Source organism: Pongo abelii, chromosome 10 (assembly GCF_028885655.2).
Source record: "Pongo abelii isolate AG06213 chromosome 10, NHGRI_mPonAbe1-v2.0_pri, whole genome shotgun sequence".
NCBI classification, from domain to species: Eukaryota; Metazoa; Chordata; class Mammalia; order Primates; family Hominidae; genus Pongo; species Pongo abelii.
In genome coordinates, this window is record NC_071995.2 from 94,219,255 (window position 1) to 94,240,096 (window position 20,842).

Here is a 20,842-nt window from a genome sequence, read left to right on the forward strand (position 1 = left end):
CTGTCTCAGCTTCCCGAGTAGCTGGGACTACAGGTGCACACCACCACACCTGGCTAATTTTTATATTTTTAGTAGAGACAGAGTTTCACCATATTGGTCGGGCTGGTCTCGAACTCCTGACCTCAGATGATCCACTTGCCTCAGCCTCCGAAAGTGCTGGGATTACAGGTGTGAGCCACTGCGCCCAGCCTGTACATAGTTTGTATGTAGCAGGGGACCCCAAACTCCTGGCCGTGGACTGGTACTGGTTTGTGGCCTGTTAGGAACTGGGTCGCACAGCAGGAGGTGAGCAGCTGAAGAGTGAGCTGATTTTCATCTATATTTACAGCCACTGTCCATCACTCAAATTACCGCCTGAGCTCCGCCTCCTGTTAGATCAGCAGTGGCATTAGATGCTCATAAAAGTGCCCACCCTACTGTGAACTGTGCATATGAGGGCTCTAGGTTGTGCTCTCCTTATGAGAATCTAATGCCTGATGGTCTGAGGTGGAACAGCTTCATCCTGAAACCATCCCCTGCCCCTGCCATCCATGGAAAAATTGTGTTCCATGAAACCACTCCCTGGTGCCCAAAAGGTTGGGGACCACAGATATATAGCATTCTCGTACTCATTTGTATATTCATTTCCTCTCTAGACTGTGTCCCTTCAAGACAATGGCTATATCTTATCAACTTTACATTTCTGGAGCCTAGCATGGATAGGATTTTCACTCACTGATTTAACAATTAGATATACTTTTTCCCCTTTCCTCTCCCCTCCTGCCCTCATGCACTGCATTTCATAGGCATTGAGTGGTCATAACAGCAGCTAGTGCTTACTGAGGAGCACTTACTGTATACCAGGCCGTTTTAAGCATTTTACATTAATTTACTCATTTAATATTCTCATAGGTAGAAATCTGGTAGGATTATAGAGATAAAAGAGTGAGCAGCCAGGTGTGGTGACTCATGCTTGTAATCCCAGCACTTTGGGAGGTCGATATGGGTGGACTGCTTGAGTCCAGGAGTCCAAGACCAGACTAGGTAACGTAGTAAGACATTGTCTCTATAATAAAGATTAAAAATTGTCGAGCACGCAGGCTCAGTGGTCGGGTTGTGGGGGGGAGGGGAGGGGGGACGGGGGCAGGCTGTGATTCTGGAATCTGTGAACCCCAGCTGGCACTGCCCCACAAGCCCGCCGCCATGGCTGCCTACAAACTGGTGCTAATCCAGCATGGCGAGAGCGCGTGGAACCTGGAGATCCACTTCAGCAGCTGGTACGACTCCGACCTGAGCCCGGCAGGCCACCAGGAGGTGAAGCGTGGGCAGGCAGGCACTGCTAGATGTTGGCTATGAGTTTGACATCTGCTTCACCTCAGTGCAGAAGAGAGCGACCCTGACCCTCTGGACAGTGCTAGATGCCATTGATCAGATGTGGTCCACCTGTAATGAGGACTCGGCGCCTCAATGAGCAGCACTATGGGGGTCTGACCGATCTCAGTAAAGCAGAAACTGCTGCAAAGCATGGTGAGGCCCAGGTAAAGATCTGGAGGTGCTCCTATGATGTCCCACCACCTCTGTTAGGGCCTGACCATCCTTTCTACAGCAACATCAGTAAGGATCGTAGGTATGCAGACCTCACAGATGATCAGCTATCCTCCTGTGAGAGGCTGAAGGACACTAATGCCAGTGCGCTGCCCTTTTGGAATAAAGAAATAGTTCCCCAGATCAAGGAAAGGAAATGGGTACTGATTGCAGCCCATGGCAACAGCCTCCAGGGCATTGTCAAGCATCTGGAAGGTCTCTCTGAAGAGGCTATCATGGAGCTGAACCTGCTGACTGGTATTCCCATTGTCTGTAAATTGGACAAGAGCTCGAAGCCCATCAGGCACATGGAGTTCCTGGGGGATGAAGGGACCCTGTATAAAGCCATGGAAGCTGTGGCTGCCCAGGGCAAGGCCAAGAAGTGAAGGCCGTCGGGCAGACTACTGTCCCCAGGAGCACCCTCCTTGCCCGGAGTGTCCCTCTGCTCATCCCTCCTGCACACGCCACACTGACCACATCTGTAGGCATCTTGAACTGTAGCTGCGGATGGGGGCCAGTGGCTCCCATTTTCGTTTTAGCCATTTTTGTCTCCTGCACCCACTCCCTTCATACATTCTAGTCAGAATAGCACTTCTAGGGCATGGGTTCTCAGTCCAAGCTGTGGAAAAGCTCCCCTCGTCCAAGGGAGTTTAAAGGTAGTGACTTGGGTTTTTGCGACCGCTTTGTTTACTAAGAACTTGTGGGGGAGGAACCATGCTAAGCCGTGACCAATGAGGAGAAGCAAGAGAGCCTGTCTGTCCCCAAGAGCCAGTCCTCTGCTCTTCTGTAGTCAGGCCACTGCCTGGGGGCTCTAGTCATTCCAGCAGAAGATGAATGTAACCTGCATGGTGATGTGACAGCTGTTTCCTCCCTGACCCCAGGGGAGCTGGCTCTAGAAGGTTGGGATCAATCCTGAATTTAGTTTAGGTGTTACATTTACTTTTATAAAAAAAAAGTATAGTATATATAAATAATACAAAACCATAACCCTTCTGGGATCTCTCGTGGCAGCTGAAATAGTCCCACATGTGGTCATCAGAAAATTAGCCATTCCTCATACTAATATGGGATAAGCTCCTTGACCTCGGAGCAGTAGGAGTGCTTCCTGCTGTGTGTTTTAGAATCCCTCTGCTGCCTTGTTTCATGGCGGTGAAATGCCTCTTGGTCCTGTCCAAGTGTGTCTTTCACTGACTGATTTTCTGAATCATGTTCTAGTTGCTCGGCCACATGGGTCCAGTGTTCATTTGAGCATAAGTGTACTAAATCCTTTCTCCAGGAATGAGTATAATAAGGGAGTTACGTGCAATTAAAAAAATTAGCCTGGTGTGGTAGTATGTGCCTGTAGTCCCAGCTACTCGTGGAGGGGAGCATTGGTGGCACTGAGATGGGAGGACTGCTTGAGCCCAGGAGGTCAAGGCTGCAATAAGCCATGATGGCGCCACTGCACTCCAGCCTGGGCCACAAAGTGAGACTCTGCCAAAAAAAAAAAAAAAAAGAAAAAAGAAATTGTAGTAACCTAAATGAATAGCCTATGGCCTTTGATGATTCCACAAAGCAGAAGAGTACAGTAACTACTGTGCTATAAAACCTAATGGAACTCCAAATGGCATATACTGTTCCTCAACACAATGCTCTTCTCTTTAACCCTTCAGCCTAGAAGAGCAGACATAGGTCTATTGTTTGATGACCTTTCTTTGGCTGCTTTCCAATACTTCTTTTTCATATGCTTAGAGCTCAAACAATATTTGTTGATCAGGCTTCAGCCCAGATGTGTTTTCTTAAAAGAAATCTGGAAGGGAAGAAAAGCTTGTTTAGTTATGCTAGGTTATTAGGACATTAAAAAAAAAAAAGAGCGTTGTTTACAGTTCTGTGGTGCTAGTTAAGGCCGGTTTTGTTATTCAGGAAGTGAAATTTTACATCTGGTGTAAGAAGTGGTAGAAATTAAGGGTGTTTTGTTGGTAAAGTATATTATACTCCTAGTTGAAAGCTGTTTTTATGGAAACTTATGGGAGGTATATAGGTAGGTAGATTTTTTTTTTTTCAGTGCTTAGAATACTTTTGTTGAAAAAGGTGCTCAGAAGCACCATTCTATACCCAATGCAGGGAACTAAATAAAGTCTTCCTCAATCTGGCGTTCATCCAGATGAATTTCAGAGACTCTCTGGGGACATCACAGACCTAACAGCTGCTGTGGACATGAGAGTCTGGAGTCATTCTGGTGCCAGCACTTTATGTGCTTGGCTGGAATGCTGCCAACTCTCTAATAACACGCATGATGGGCTTAGTGAATGTCCTATAGTCCTAAAAACCGGATTATTACAGATTTGGTTTAGCAAACTTGGAGAATTATAAAAAGTCATTGTATGCTTAGAAAAATGGAAGAATACTTTTAAAAGTGGCTATTAAAGTTAAAATCATAAAATTCCAGACTACGTAGCATTAAGGCAAAAAAAATTCATAGTAAAGAGTTGTTTTCTTTTTCAAATGCTGAAAAGATAAATATGATAACTTCATGTTGCCTTCTCTTTCGCACCTTCTTTCCTGTTGTGATTGAACATGAAGCCATTAGGAAAATTATCATAAGATTATGTTAAGTGAAAAAACCATGATACAGATGGGCAACTAACCTTGTTTCTCAGATTTAGGTTCTTGATTCTTGAAGGGTCCATATGTTCTCTATGAGAAGGTTTTAAAACTGTGATTTCTTTCTGATCTAAAATGTGGATTGATGGGTGGATAGAATTTAGGCGGCGGGTATGTGAGTGCGCAACTTCTAAAACTTTTCTGGATGTCTGAAAATTTTCATAATAAAATGTTGGGAAAATTATCACAGACATTCTCAATCAACACAGCTTTGTGAATTCATACTTTAGCACATCCTCAGCTCCAAGCATATAGCAATATTAGATAAAGGACGGAAAAAAAGACATAGCCTGCATCAAAAACTAGATATTTATCTCTGTGGACTAGAAATGAATGTTTTCAGTTTGTTGATACTTCTTGAATTAAAAGAAAGTAAAAAAAGAAAAGAAATGAATGAATGTGCATTCAGGGGATAGGGCTTTGGGGTCTGCTTTCAGAATCAGGCAGCAGTGGTCAGGAGTTCAGATACAAAGGGGTTAATAGGACAAAAAAGATCACAGTCAGACTCACTTTTTAAAGACAGAGATTGGGTAAGGCTCTCCTTGCTAATGAAAGGAGGCTGGGAAAAAACAATAAACCAACCACATACACAAAACTCCAAACTATTATTCATGGCCACTTGATGAAATTCTTAAAAAGGGCTCTGCATTTCATCCAGCATCTAGTCCTGCAAATTATGTAGCTAGTCCTTAAGTGACCTAGAAATGAATCCAAGTTGCCCTCCTGGTTTTCAAAGAATAGATATAATACAATGAAATTAGATTAGAGATAATCAGTAAACAAATATTCTTTTTTGTTTTTTTGTTTTTGAGATGGAGTCTCCCTCCGTCACCCAGGCTGGAGTGCAGTAGCCTGATCTCAGTTTACTGCAACCTCTGCCTTCCAGGTTCAAGTGATTCTCCTGCCTTAGCCTCCCAAGTAGCTGGGATTACAGGCACATGCCACCACACCCAGCTAATTTTTTTGTATTTTTAAGTAGAGACGGGGTTTTGTCATGTTGGCCAGGCTGGTCTCGAACTCCTGACCTCAGGTGATCCACACACTTTGGGCTCCCAAAGTGCTGGGATTGCAGGTGTGAGCCACTGTGCCCAGCCCCAGGTAAAAAAAAATTCTAAAAACCCTGATGTTTGAACAATTAAATATCCTAGACAACTCAGTGGATTAAAGAGAAATTCTTAATGGAAATTAGAAAAACATTAGAACTTGAATGATAATGAAGATGCTACATATAAAGGCCAATAGGATCCAGCTAAAAGATCTTATAAGGAAATGTATAACCTTAAGAGTACTTGCTAAAAATAAGAAAGACTAAAAGTAAATGAGTTAATAATCACTGGACTCACAAAGGTAGAAAAGGACTAAGAAAGCAAACTTAAAGAAAACATAAAAAAAAAGATAAGAGCAGAATTAGTGAAATAAAGAAAAATTAAATAGGTTGGATCAAGTTAACCAAAAGTTAATCTTTGAGAGAAGCAAATTAAGATCAGTATAAGACAATAAGAAAAAAGGCACAGATAAGCTTAGGGACAAAAGGAAGATTAAGGACAGATTGAGTAAAGGTTTAATAAATTATGAGTGAATACCATGCATAACTCTATGCCAATACAATTTTTTAAAATTAAAATAATTGGTGGCTGGACAAGGTGGCTCACGCCTGCAATCCCAGCACTTCGGGAGGCTGAGGTGGGTGGATCTTAAGGTCAGGAGATCTAGATCATCTTGGCCGACACTGTGAAACCCCATCTCTACTAAAAATACAAAAAATTAGCTGGGCGTGGTGGCATGCGCCTGTAGTCCCAGCTACTTGGGAGGTTGAGAATTGCTTGAACCCGGGAGGCAGAGGTTGCAGTGAGCCAAGATCGCGCCACTGCACTCCAGCCTGGGTGACAGAATGAGACTCCATCTCAAAAAAAAAAAAGAATTGGTAATTTTCTAGAAAACTTTGATTACCAACACCAAATCACAAATAAAACAAATTAATAACCATGACAGATATTGAATCAGTTAATACTTTCATCTACTCATAGACACTGTGTCTCAATGGTTTTATAGATAAATTCTAACAAAAATTCAAGTAACAGATGATTCTATTTTTATATAAATAATTGCAGAGAATAGAAAAAAAAAACAGTGGGTAAGGGGACCTCCTAACTTACTCAAATATACAATGCAATACATTAAATTATAGGCCAATATCAATTATAAACATCAATATGAAAATCCTAAGCAAGCAAATAAACAAATAAATAAAAGATAAAAACCCTAGCAGATCAAATTCAGCAACGTATGAATTAAAATACATCACAGCAAATAAAACTTATCCTAAGACTAAAAGAATAGCTTGATAATAATTGCCATTCTGACAAACAACAGATGCTGGCAAGGCTGTGGAGAAATAGGAACGCTTTTACATTGTTTGCAGGAGTATAAATTAGTTCAACCATTGTGGAAGACAGTGTGGTGATTCCTCAAGGGTCTAGAACCAGAAATACCATTTGGCCCAGCAATCCCATTACTGGATATACACCCAAAGGACTCTAAATGATTCTACTGTAAAGACACATGCACACGTATGTTTATTGCAGCACTGTTTACAATAGCAAAGACTTGGAGCCAACCCAAATGCCCATCAATGATAGACTGGATAAAGAAAATGTAACACATATACAACATGGAATACTACGCAGCCATAAAAAAGGATGAGTTCATGTCCTTTGCAGGGACATGGATGAAGCTGGAAGCTATCATTCTCAGCAAACTAACACAGGAACAGAAAACCAAACACCCTATGTTCTCACTTATAAGTGGGAGTTGAACAATGAGAACACACGGACACAGGTAGGGGAACAACAGACACTGGGGCCTATTAGGGGTGTGGGGGGTGAGGGGAGGGAGAGCATTAGGACAAATACCTAATGTGTGCAGGGCTTAAAACCTAGATGAGGGGTTGATAGGTGCAGCAAACCACTATGGCACATGTATACCTATGTAACAAACCTACACACTCTGCACATGTATCCCAGAACTTAAAAAAAAAAAAAAAAAAAAAGCTTGATACCGGAAAAAAATTATTTTCAATTACCACATTGATAGATTACAGGAGAAAAACCAACTGACTTTCTCAAAAGATGCAGAGAAGGCATTCAGCTAAACACAAAACTCATTAACAATAAAATTAGAAATAGAAGAGAATGACATTTACTTGATAAAGTCTACGTATCAAAAATCAATACCAAGTTTTATAGTGGTGAAAATTTCAAACTATTTCCATCAAATTTGGGAAAACATTGTACTGGAGTCAAAAAAAATGAGGCATGAGAACTACACAAGTGAGACAAAACTGTCCTTATTTGTCAATATGATGGCCTACATTAGAAAATCCAAGATAATCCATACATACTGGAATCAGTAAACAAGTTCAGCAAAGTCACTGGATACAACCTCAGAATACAAAAAAAAAAATAGTATTCCTTTATATCATCAACAATCATTTTAAAAACTCAGGTAAAGAACACTTTCCCAATAGCAATAAAATCGAAAGGTATTTAGGAGTGAATTTAATCAAAGACAGGTAAAACCATTTCGGAGAAAAGTGACAAATGCTATTGAAAGACCTTAAAGAGGACTTTAATATATAGAAAGGTATCTTCATGTTTGGGACTACTCAATATTACAAAGCTGTCACTTTTTTCAAAATGATCTATAAAGTCAATGCAATTGCAAATAAAAATCCCAACAGAGCCTTTTGTGGGATTTAATAAACTTAATAGAAAATTCACATGAAAGGCAAAGAACCGATAGCTAAGATAATTTTAAGAAAGAACAATGAAATGAAGGGACTTGCCATCTCAGACATCAGGACTCATTATAAAACTGTAATAATATATTGTGGTATTGGCTCATGAAACATGATAGAGAGACAAGATACAGATCCATTCACATATAGAAACTTGATATACGATAAGGTAGCATTACAAATAATGGCCTCAGCTGCTCATTCCCATGACCATATCTTAGACATCACCATTATCGATAACTGCTACTCTTCCAATCTCAATTTCAAGCATCCCATTCTTTGACCTCTACATGCTATCCTAGCTTGCTTCCAACTTCAACAATCCTTTTAAACTCTATAATCCTTGATCCTCACATCCCTATTTACCTAGTTTAAATTTCATGAACAATTATTGCCCTCTCTTGCTTCATTCTTGCTTGGAAAAACCTCAACCCAGCTTAAAGTCATTTCTTTGTGTATGCCTATATCCACAATGCTGAATGTGACTAGGGAAAACACACAACCATGCTGACCGGTGTTACTCTAAATGCCACACCTCTGCTTGAAATGCTCCAGTGGTTTCCATCTTACTCCAGGTGAAAGCCAAGGTCCTTATACTGGCCTCTGCAGCCTCGTTATATTTCCTCTTCCACTTGTCTTCCCAGCTTACTCTGCTCCAGCCACACTGGCCTTCTTGCTGTTTCCTGAATTCCTCCTCAGGGCTTTAAAGACTTGCTGTATCTTCTGCCTAAACTCTCTTTCCTCTGCCACCTGTATAGCTACACTTCTTACCCCCTTCAGATTTTTTTCCCCTCAAATGTCACCTTTCATAGGGCTTACCCTGATCACCTTATTTAAAAGTATGTCCCTCTAAAACATATCTTATCCCGTCCCTGCATTATTTTTCTATTATACTAAACATTTATTATACTAAATATTTTATTTATTAGCTGTTTTTCTTCACTAGAATGTAGGAGACACAGAGGCAGAGATTTAATCTGTTTTGTTCACTTACTCTATTTACAGTGCTGCCACATGACAGAGGTACTTAGTAAGTATCTGTTGGATGAATGAATAAATTTATAAAGAACTACTACAAATTAGTAAGAAAATTACAGATAGGAAATTCACAGAAAAGGAAACCTGAATGGCCAAGAATAAAGACAGGTACTTCTATAACCATTTAAAGTGTAAGCATTTAAAACTGTGGAAACCATTCTTAGGGCAGGTAGCCTGCAAGCTATAGAAAAACAGGTGGCCGACTTGGCCTGAGGGCTGTGTTTTGCCAGCCCCTGGCCTGGTGAAACACCTTCTCAAGTGCACAAAGTCACATACAAGAGAACATTTAGGGCAGCGTTATTTATAATGGAGGAAAATTAGAAACTGGAGATATCCTAAATGGCAAACAAATGAGAGAATAAAAATGGTATATAACCGCTTTTATATGAATTTTTTTGAGATGGATAAACCTCAAAAAACTACATAATCAGGTAAAAAATGTTTTGCTTATTTACATTTCAGAGATGGGCTCTTGCTATGTTGCCCTGTAGTTCAGTGGCTATCTACAGGTGCTTTTATGGTGCACTACAGCCTCAGACCTCTGGGCTCAAGTGATCCTCCTGCTTAAGCCTCCTGAGTAGCTGGTACTACAGGTGCACGCCACCAAGCCTGGCTACCAAAAACATTTTAAAAGAGTATATAAGGGCCAGGGGCGGTGGCTCATGCCTGTAATCCCAGCACTTTGGGAGGCCGAGGGGGGTGGATCATGAGGTCAGGCATTTGAGACCAGCCTGGCCAACATAGTGAAACCCCATCTCTACTAAAAATACAAAAAATTAGCCAGGCGTGGTGGTGGGCACCTGTAATCACAGCTACTTGGGAGGCTGAGGCAGGAGAATTGCTTGAACCTGGAAGGTGGAGGTTGCAGTGAGCCAAGATTGTGCCACTGCACTCCAGCCTGAGCAACAGAGTGAGACTTTGTCTCAAAAAAAAAAAAAAAAAAAAAAGTAGATATCATGTGCATGGAATTCTGAAATACTCAATATATATATAGGTAACAAAACAGTAAAAACATGAAAGTGGATGATCAACACCAAGTTCACCATTGTGGTTATTCTGTGGACAAAGGGAGGCAACTGGGCTTGGGGCTGGTACATCAGGGACTTCAAAAGCATCTGTAACATTTTATAACCTAAATGAGAATATGAAACAATTATGGCAAAGTGTGAGATTTGCCAACCCTTTGAAGGTGTGTATGGGTGCTCATTGCATAACATTTTTACTACTTGTAATGTTTCATAATAAAATATATTTAACTTGCTGTGAGTTTAATTTGGAGCATTTGGTGAGCACTTTATAGCCAAGTGTTGATGCAAGATTTCATGCCCACATTTGAGTTTGTGTTAAGGAGCAAGTTAGTGCTAAATATAATCACTTGCTTTTCTGCAAGAAGAGAACAGAGGCAAGATGAACACAGAAGCTGAGAATACATACCACTATCATGGCATGCCCTTCAAAAGAATAAACAGAACAATGTCATATGGAAATTGAGTCAGAGGAAATAGGAGCCCATATTGAGTAAACTCAAAGAGCTATATTTATGTAGTGAGCAGTGTTTTGGCTTTGGTACAAATCATTTTTCATATTCAGTTAATGTCATTAATTTGATTTTTTTGGCTTCATTATTTGGCTTATATCTAGTTTGTAGAATTACTTTTGCTTTCTAGTTGTAAAAAAGCTATAAACATAAGAAGTTCACATCTGGCTTTTGCTTTGTACCTATGAAGTTAAGCTAGGTTTATAAGAATATTTTTCCTTTCAATGGATCTGTAAATTTCCAAACCTAATATGTTCAGTAGGCATTTTTTTTTTTTTTTTTTTTTTTTGAGACAAGATCTTGCTCTGTTACCCAGGCTGGAATGCAATGGCACGATCACAGCTCACTGAAGCCTTGACCGCTCAAGTGATCCTCCCACCTTAGCCTCTCAAGTAGCTGGGACTACAGGCGTGCACCACCACACTGGGCTAACTTTTTATTTTTGTAGAGATAACTCTTGCTATGTTTCCCAGGCTGGTCTTGAACTCTTAGCCTTAAGCAATCCTTCTGCCTTGGTCCCCAAAATGCTGGGATTATACTCACCCCACTCAGTAGGCTCTTAACTGTGTTTTAGAGTGAGAAAAACATACCAAAGTATTAACAGTGGAATAATGAGATTTTGGGTGACCTTTTTTTTTTTTTTTTTTTTTTACTATGATGTTTTGCATTTTCCACATTTCTATACCAACTACATATATTACTCTAATCATCAGAAAACAAACAAAAGTGTGTTAAAATACCCCTTAGCTATATTTTACAGTTTCATACTTATGGGAGTCACTACTTTATTATACCATGAAACCCCAGAACTAAAGAGTTCCCCTCATAGGATCCAAAAGCTGGACCCTGGTTTGTCACGTATCACTGTTACATAAGACCAGACCTGAAAATATGACGCCTGGTTACATCCATCTCACCTGAGTGTAGAAGTGCAGAAAACCCCTGCGCATCCTCCCACTCCCAGGCTGCTTCGCTCTTATTGTGCACGGGACGGAAGTCAGGAACTTCATGATGCCAGTCTATGTCTGTGTGGCTAACAAAATAGAACATGATAAAGAACGTATTCAGGAATTTTTTAGAACTTGTATAGAAATGAATCTATAGAGATTTAAACCTTATCTTCTACCTTCCCATTCTTCCTTTTTCCAGAAATAGTGTTTTAAGGAACTATTGTGAAGACAAATAATTATTTTGCAAAATGAATTAGATGATCTCTAGAATCTTGCAAGAACAAATTACTTGAGTTTGTAATTAGACAAAAATTATTGGTTTGGTTTTGTTTTGTTTTAAAACGGAGTTTTACTCCTGTTGCCCAGGCTGGAGTGCAATGGTGCAATCTTGGCTCATTGCAAACTCGGCCTTCTGGGTTCAAGCGATTCTCCTGCTTCAGCCTCCTGAGTAGCTGGGATTACTGGCGCCTACCACCATGCCCAGCTAATTTTTTTGTATTTTTAGTAGAGATGGGGTTTCATCATGTTGGCCAGGCTGGTCTCGAACTCCTGACCTCAGGTGATCCACCCACCTCAGCCTACCAAAGTGTTGGAATTACAGGTGTGAGCCACTATGCCCAGCCTGACAAAAATTCTTTAAAAGGGATGTGCAAATACATCTTGGGTTCATTAACAGAATGCAAGATTTTCCAAATCACTATAGGTTTTCAAAAGAGCCTGAAATACATGTAGCTGAGAGCAATAGCCTTGCACATTCACCTGCTGATGCAGTCTCCGGTGATAGGGTCACAGCTCCCCGCACAGTCACATGGTCGACAGCCATAGTCTCCGAAGCCCCAGTATCCCACCATGCACCTGTCACAATGTCGCCCTGCCACCCCAGGCTTGCAAGGGCAGTCACCATTGCTGGGGTCACAGAAGGTCACTGAGTTGGCAGGAAGGACAGCTGATCCTACTGGATGGCAGGAACACGCTACAACAGAGAGGACAGAGAGGACATGCAAGGATCAAAGACTGACTGTAGATCACCCGTGTGAACATTAGGCTTGACCATCCCCAAGTGGCTTCCCTTCACCACACAGCATATTTCTGAGACTCCTCCTTTAGCCAGTGAGTGTATGCTCAGAGAATGAAAGCTAATTAAATGACAGATAAGCGAGAGATAATCAGAAAAGCATGTCTGCTGCAAAAATAGACACATAATTTATCCTAATATGGAAGGCATGAGATATGAATGCCCTTTGGTTGGGGTGATGAGGATGAACCAGCAAAGAAGACAGGGTGGAAGGATTCAGTGAGAAAGGAAAAGACGTCATGAGAGTATAGTGTTCTGGAAGCCAAAGAAGGTTTCAAGGAGGAGGGCAGCATGAGCTGTGGCAGATGCTGAAAGGTCAGAGAAGATGGGGCATGTGATGGAGTATTGCATTTGAACAGCACAAAGGCTGTTGGTGTTCTTCACAAGAAGAGTTTCAGTGTAATACATAGTGAGAGGGGAACCCAGTTTCAGTGTAATACATAGTGAGAGGGGAACCCAGTTTCAGTGTAATACATAGTGAGAGGGGAACCCAGTTTCAGTGTAATACGTAGTGAGAGGGGAACCCAGTTTCAGTGTAATACGTAGTGAGAGGGGAACCCAGTTTCAGTGTAATACGTAGTGAGAGGGGAACCCAGTTTCAGTGTAATACGTAGTGAGAGGGGAACCCGGTTTCAGTGTAACACGTAGTGAGAGGGGAACCCGGTGGAAGAGGATTCAGGGGAGAATAGGAGTAGAGGAATTTGAGCATGTGAACAGATAGCTCTTTTGAGGAGCTTTTCTTTTCTTTTTTTTGAGAGAGGGTCTCACTCTATCACCAAGACCAGAGTGCAGTGGTACCCCCAGGGCTCACTGCAGCCTCAACCTCCTGAGCTCAAGCGATCTTCCTGCCTTAGTCTCCCGAGTAGCTGGGACTACAAGCTGGCACCATCATACCTGGCTAATTAAAAAAACATTTTTTTTTTTTTTGTAGAGGCAAGGTCTTGCTATGTTGCCCAGGCTGGTCTCAAACTCCTGGCCTCAAACAATCTTCTCACCTTGGCCTCCTAAGTGCTGGGGCTACAGGTGTGAGACACTGCGCCTGGCCATAAGTCTTTAATACTGGTCAAAAGTCCTTCTCCTCAGCCCTCTCCCTACTCCTGGAATTGCTTATTGCTCACTGTCTGACAACCTGCAGCAGTTTCTTTGTTCTTGGGATGGCAAAAATAGTTGAACAAAGTGTATATATATGTGTTTGTATACATATATACACACTTTTTTCATATACATGTGTGTGTGAAATGTGCTTTTTGGGCTTATCACAAATTAATGAGCCCTAACTTCAGTTGGATCTCCAAACCAATGTTCATCAACTCTATTTTTGCTTTTTTGAGACAGGGTCTTTTCTTGTTCCGGGCTGGAATGCAGTGGTGCTATCTCCACTCACTGTAGCCTCAACTTCCTGGGCTCAAGCAATCCTCCTGCTTCAGCCTCCCAGGTAGCTGGGACTACAGGCACACACCACTATGCCCAGCTAATTTTTGTATTTTTTGTAGAGATGGGTTTCACCATGTCCAGGCTGGTCTCAAACTCCTGGACTCAAGCGATCTGCCCACCTCAATCCCCCAAAGGGCTGGGATTGATTATAGGCCTGAGCCACTGTGCCTAGCCCATCAACTCTATTTATTCAATTTTTCCTGGATTTAAAAAAAATAACATTTCTCACAGTGGCTGTCTCAGAAATTCCCTAGGCTTCTCAATCAACCTACCCACTTAGTCTGATTCTAATTCACTGGTAGGGTCCTCTGGATAATCTTTTCTCCATTTCAAAATCTTTTTCATCTTCCCACTGCTTTCTCTGAGAATCAAGTGAGAAACGCTGGGAGAAACCTTGGTTGACGGCTCTGCCTCCCAGAGCCTCTGTGACCTCAGGTGAGAAATATAACTTTCCTGAATCCTGTTTATGAAGCATTTGTAGTTTCCAAAATGTGGTCACTCCTTAGTCAAACATGTAAGGTCCTTCATAGCAGAGCCCTAGCCTACTTCTCCAGTCCTTCCTCTCATTATTCTCTTGCATATAGCCCTTGTTCTAATTAATTGGGACAATTTCTAGACACATCCTCCATCTTTCTTGTTTCTTTGCCTTTATTAATTTCAATAGTGAAATCTTTCTTCCCATAACAATCTTTCAAAATTCTACATGTCCTTCAAAACCTTTATCTAATGTCACTCCTAAGGGTTGCTGCAATTCAACCATCTGGGGGGGTTAGCGTGCTCAAGGTAGGAGCTCTGTTGGTATCTTCCTTGTTAAAGACAGAACTTTTGACATACAATGATATTCAGAAAAGAAAAGTGGGGTTCAGCACCCTTTCCTCTGCCACCCCCTCCCACCTCACCAAATGTGAAGCCAGGGCAGTAGCTCCACTTGCCCAGAAGGGACAGCTCCACCTTCTTTTAGAAATCATTCCTTATTCCAATGCAGTTGAGTATGATTTACCCTTTCTTTGTAACCCTCCAGTGCTTTAAAGAAACATTTCTTATAGCTCTGATCACATTCTACTTTGCATTAGGCAATCGGGGGTTTTCTTTGTCTATCACACCAGTCTGTAAGCTCTTTGAAGTGGAGCATGGGCCTCACTCACCTATCCCCCCTGCAGTGCTTAGTGAAGGCAGACTTAACTCCTAGCTGAAATTTGTTTTACCTTTCTGAGCCCCACGTTTCTATTTTACCAGGTTTTGTTGAGGACTAAACCAGAGATAATGTACGTCACTAACACTTGGTAAGACATTAGCAAATGGTAGATTACAGCTGCTCAAAAATGACCCTTGAACTGAATTAAAAGGCCATGATATAAGCACTATTTACAAAGGACAATGGAGGAAAACAGCATAGGAGACATTGTTTGAAAGGCTAATAATGTGTGTATTTAAGGCAGGGTTTATTTACCCATTCACTTACTCAACAAACATTTAATGAGCACCTGCTATGTGCTAACTACTGTGCAAATTGCTAGGGATCTAACTTGAATAAAATAGTCTTGGTCCTTGAAGAGATCCCAAATTTAAAAGAATTATTCCAAGATTTAAAAAATCTTAATACCAGAGGAAAGTAAAGATTTTGCCTCTAAAACATTGAGGTTCTAAGGAGAACATCTTTATATTCATACAGTTATGGTAATCACTGTCTCTACATTAAATTTCCTAATTTTTTTCTTCACTTGGTTTTTATTATGAGAACATTTAGGCATTTTTCTCTTAAAGTATCAATGCACTATTGATTTATGGTTTGTTTCTAATTAAGAAATAATTCATTTGGATTATATAATATGCAATATGAATATGTCAAAATGCTATATTCAAAACAGTGTAGACATTACTTAAAATGAAATCACATAATCTAGTATGAAAATTATATAATTTTGAGATGACAAAACCTATAGTTACTATATCACTCGGTCAAGTCAATTTGGTTCTTAAAGCAGATAGGAGAGATTTAGCCAGAAGAAAGATATTATAAGAACCCCTTCTATGGTAATATATGGTAGTCCACCACTCCTATCTTTTCCTCTAACAGAAAATTCAAGCATTTCCAGGAGTTGACCTTTCCCTTCTACCATATATTTTAAAAGCCACACTCATTTCAGGAATGGCCAGAGAAGAATGTGTTTCTGTCATATGTGCTAGTAGATTTCTGTCAGCGTGACTTCTCACATAATTACAAAATAAAGATACCATTTGGAAACTATGCAAAACTAGCTCCAGGCCGAAGGCCCTGACATCTTTCATGGCATACTTTTTCAAGACTCACACCGAGGTCTGCCTTGCATACTTATCTCCTGAAGCTTGATAGCAGTCAATATCTGACACATACAATCCACATTTCTTATTTTCTTCCAAAATGCAAACATATTTTCTTCTTGTTTGGAAGGAAAAAGGATCTCCTCAGGTTCTGGTTCAGTTCTGATTCCCCAACATATATTTCTTACTAATTGTTGATTCTAAAATGCAACCCAAGAACTTATTTTTTCACAATAAATGTCAAAATTGTGACCCAGAGTGACATAAGTTCTTAACTTTAGCTTTGTCTTTGTTGTTGTTGTTGTTTGTTTGTTTTTTGAGACAGAGTCTTGCTCTGTTGCTCAGGCTAGAGTGCAGTGGTGTAATCTTGGCTGACTACAACTTCCACCTCCCAGGTTCAAGCTATTCTCATGCCTCAGCCTCCTGAGTAGCTGGGATTACAGGCATGCGCCACCACGCCTGGCTAATTGTGGTATTTTTAGTAGAGACGGGGTTTTGCCAGTTGGTCAGGCTGGTCTTGACCTCCTGACCTCAAGTGATCCACCTGCCTCAGCCTCCCAAAGTGTTGGGATTACAGGTGTGAGCCACCATACCCCGCCTGTCTTCTTGTTAGACCCAACAGTTGAACCATCATCATATACTATTATGCTGACATTAATTATTCTTTTCATTATAATTTTTAGTGTTCACAGCTGTGGTGAACTGTCCTTAAGAGCCAAAATATTACATTGAGTGGTAACCAGGTATATTTAGAAGCTGTATGGCCTGTCTAGGTGGTAAATCATTCATCACTGGAGTTATCATTTCCCCCCGAAAACATCTGCCCTAACCTGCTCTCACACCCACAACCATGGTGACAAAACAAAATTATTAAAAATGTCAATTTAATTTCCAGATATTTTCACAAGAGTTCATCAATAATGCATGAGACTTACTTTGAATAGTACCTTTTTTTTTTTTTTTTTTTTTGAGACAGAGTTTCACTCTTGTTGCCCAGGTTGGAGTTTCACTCTTGTTGCCCAGGATCTCGGCTCACTGCAACCTCTGCCTCCCGGGTCCCAGTGATTCTCCTGCCTCAGCCTCTCGAGTAGCTGGGATTACAGGCACCCGCCACCACACCCAGCTAATTTTTGTATTTTTAGTAGAGATGGAGTTTTACCATGCTGGCCAGGCTGGTCTCAAACTCCTGACCTCAGGTGATCCACTCGCCTCAGCCTCCCAAAGTGCTGGGATTACAGGCGTGAGCTACTGCGCCCGGCTGGTACCTTCTTTACCCAAGTGTTCTACTGGAAGAAAATCTATGGTAACAGTGCAAAAGTTTTGAAACAGATGAGGTAGAGGAAATGAGTACTTTACAAAAGATTTCACAACAGATTCCCTTCAAGTAATGCAATTATCTAAATAATTGCTGAATGTGATATAAATTTTATCTATAGCTATATGTTTGCAGCAATACATCTGAAAAGTGAAGCAGGGCCCCTGCAGCATTTATAGAAGAGGAGGCAATGCTGCTGTGTAGGACTTTCTAGCAGGAAACACACCTGTTAATGAAACGATGGATGGACACATTTTCAAATATCTTGTGCGTGCATAAGGCTCTAAAACTAATATTTGTATCAATCACGAAGGCCGACAATAAATACAGTTGTTTGGAAATTTGCTGTAAGATTTCTTAGAAGACAGAAAATAAAATAGAGGCAATATAATAAAGTTGGTAAGAGCACAAGCTTGGGAATCAGACTAGATGACTAGATTCTAACCAGAACAAGATTCTGGTGATGAGGCTTATTATTTACAAGACTTTGTGAAATTAACTTCTTCAGCTGTCTGTTTTCTCATTAATGAAGGAAGCCACAGGGATGTTTTGTAAGGTTTGAGATCATGTATGTAAATATTTAGCAATGTATCAGGCATCTAGTGGCACCAAATGCTAAAAAAAAAAGGATATTATTATCTAGATGAAACATATTCGTATAAAAATGCTCACCGCTCATTCATTCATTCACTCACAACTTTACCAAAGGGTTATTGAACTTTAAAGTTAACATAACATGAACTATGCTAGGGGCCGAAGATACAAAGATGACTACAAAAATTCGTATCTCTTGAGTGAGAGAAGAGAGAAGTGTAGATGACAGGGCGGTAAGCATTATACCCGAGGTAGTTCAGGGTGTATGAGAATACAGGAGAAACGAACTGCCTCATTGTAGATATGGTTTTTTTTAAAAGGAAACTAATGATCTAACTGGCTTTCAAAATAGCCTCCTTGCCTTTGTATTAGAGAGGAACACTGCTTTCTTGACTACTCTAAGTTCTATGGAATTAAGTTACTCTCCTGTTAGATGTTCCTTTCCTTGGACAAAAAAAATTAACCTATTGGCCAGGTGCGGAAGCTCATGCCTGTAATCACAGCATTTTGAAAGGGTGAGGCAGGCACATCGCTTAAGGTCAGGATTTCGAGACCAGCCTGGGAAACATGGCGAAAGTCCGTCGCTACTAAAAATACAAAAATTAGCTGGGTATGGTGGTGCGTCCCTGTAATCCCAAATACTCAGGAGGCTGAGGCAGGAGAATTGCTTGAACCTGGGAAGCGGAGGCTGCAGTGAGCCGAGATCATGCCACTACACTCCAGCCTGGGTGATACAGTGAGACCCTGTCTCAACTGGAAAAAAAAAAAAAGAGAAAAAAAATTAACCTATTACTCTCATTTTGTGGATCGGAGTATGTTGAAAAAAAGGAGGGTGTGATCTATGGTCCTGCTGCCCTGAAATGTCATATAGGACAAGAGTCACACTGGTCAACCTGCATGAATATAAAAAGTATACAAACACAAGCACAAAACAGGAACATAATGGAACCATTATGGCTCCCTTTATTCTGAAGGGATTGCTATAGCCTTTGATGGTGGAGTCAAAGGAGGTAATTGCTGCCGGTTCATCTTTACTCCCACCTTCCACTAGAACTCTAGGAGTCTGCCTGTCTTCCACTGAGGGAGTGATCTGTGATCTCAAGCTCACTGTTGAAACCACCAACGGAATTCAGCATCTTACCGCTCTGAAACTGGCCTCCTTTAATATTACCTGATGGATCTAACTTTCGTTATTTTGTTTTAAAAGCTACACTGGGAGAAAAATACCCTAAAAGTATTTGCTCCTGATTTAGCTTTTCTAAAAACAGAACTCAAAGTTCAAGGCCCTTAGCTGGGAAAGAAGCTGCTTGTCAAGATCTTTCACCACGACCTCGGCAGCCGCTCCCTCGGCGCGGCCACTCCCTCGGCAGCGCCTCCAGGCTCCCAACATTGTTTTCTCCTGAAAAGGCCAAGGCCCTACAGAATTTCTGAGGGGGATTTTTAATAGTGACGTCATTCCAAAAGCTGCCCAGCTGCCTGCTGAATTCTTAGAGCAAGGGGGACTTAAGGGAGATGATTTCGAGACACAGCTTTAAGAAGAAAGGACACAATTTGAACTGTTGTATATAAATAAAGTGTGAAGTTAAATAGTAGAAAAAATGAGATTTTTTATCTTTTTTTTCTTTTTGGCACTGTTTTCTTCTTTCCTTCTGCTATCAACTATTTTTGCTAGTGGATGAAAAGCTATAAAACAATAAGAAAAAGTTGTAAATGTGCTTTACTCTGTGAAAGGCCATATGGTACCCCTTTACTATCCTAGGGAACATTTTTCTATTGATCCTTGCAATGTTATATACATTATGTTCAATGGTAGCTAGTTCCACAATATTCAAGGGGTATTTAATTTCAAATAAAATTATGGCCAGGCATGATGGCTCATGCCTGTAATCCCAGCACTTTTGGAGGCCAAGGCAGGTAAATCACTTGAGGCCAGGAGTTCAAGACCAGTCTGGTCATCATGGTGAAACCCCATCTCTACTCAAAATACAAAAATTAGCTGGGCGTGGTGGTGCAAACCTGTAATCCCAGCTACTTGGGAGGATGAGGCACAAGAATTGTTTGAACCCGGGAGATGGAGGTTGCAGTGAGCTGAGATCACGCCACTGCACACTAACCTGGGCGACAGAGTGAGACGGTCTCAAAAAAAAAAAAAAAAATTACGCTTGAATCCGTCTAATAAGAAAACAATCTGAATTATGATTTGCCTTTCATTTACTGAAGTTCAGCGTCTCCTGAGTTTTTGTACATCCTACCCAAAAGAGGGGTAGGATGCATGAGATCTGCTTCTAAAGCTTTAAAAAATAAATGTACAGTATTTAAGTATGTTTCCTGTCTTTTATACACATTTAAATGCATAATGCAAATAAATACAAAAGTCATAGCCTTTATTTTATTTTATTTTGAGACAAGTCTTGCTCTGTCGCCCAGGCTGGAGTGCAATGGCGTGATCTTGGTTTACTGCAACCTCCACCTCCTGGGTTCAAGCGATTCTCCTGCCTCAGCCTCCTGAGTAGCTGGGGTTACAGGTGTGTGCCACCACACCTGGCTAATTTTTGTATTTTTAGTAGAGACAAGGTTTTACCATGTTGGCCAGGCT

At 40.9% G+C, this 20,842-nt stretch overlaps 1 protein-coding gene, 1 long non-coding RNA gene and 1 pseudogene across 5 annotated transcripts in view; 2 read left to right on the plus strand and 1 right to left on the minus strand.

Annotated features, from left to right (window-relative positions):
• LOC112135830 (uncharacterized) overlaps positions 1-20,842 on the plus strand; it is a 157,448-nt gene that overhangs the window by 121,637 nt on the left and 14,969 nt on the right. The gene's annotated exons all lie outside the window — the stretch shown is intronic.
• NTN4 (netrin 4) overlaps positions 1-20,842 on the minus strand; it is a gene marked incomplete at its 5' end in the record, with an annotated part of 129,392 nt that overhangs the window by 13,398 nt on the left and 95,152 nt on the right. Inside the window, 2 exon segments of the mRNA NM_001132088.1 lie at positions 11,495-11,610; positions 12,287-12,500. Coding sequence (NP_001125560.1) covers positions 11,495-11,610; positions 12,287-12,500 — 330 coding nt within the window.
• On the plus strand, positions 1,144-10,830 carry LOC112135829 (phosphoglycerate mutase 1-like; annotated as a pseudogene).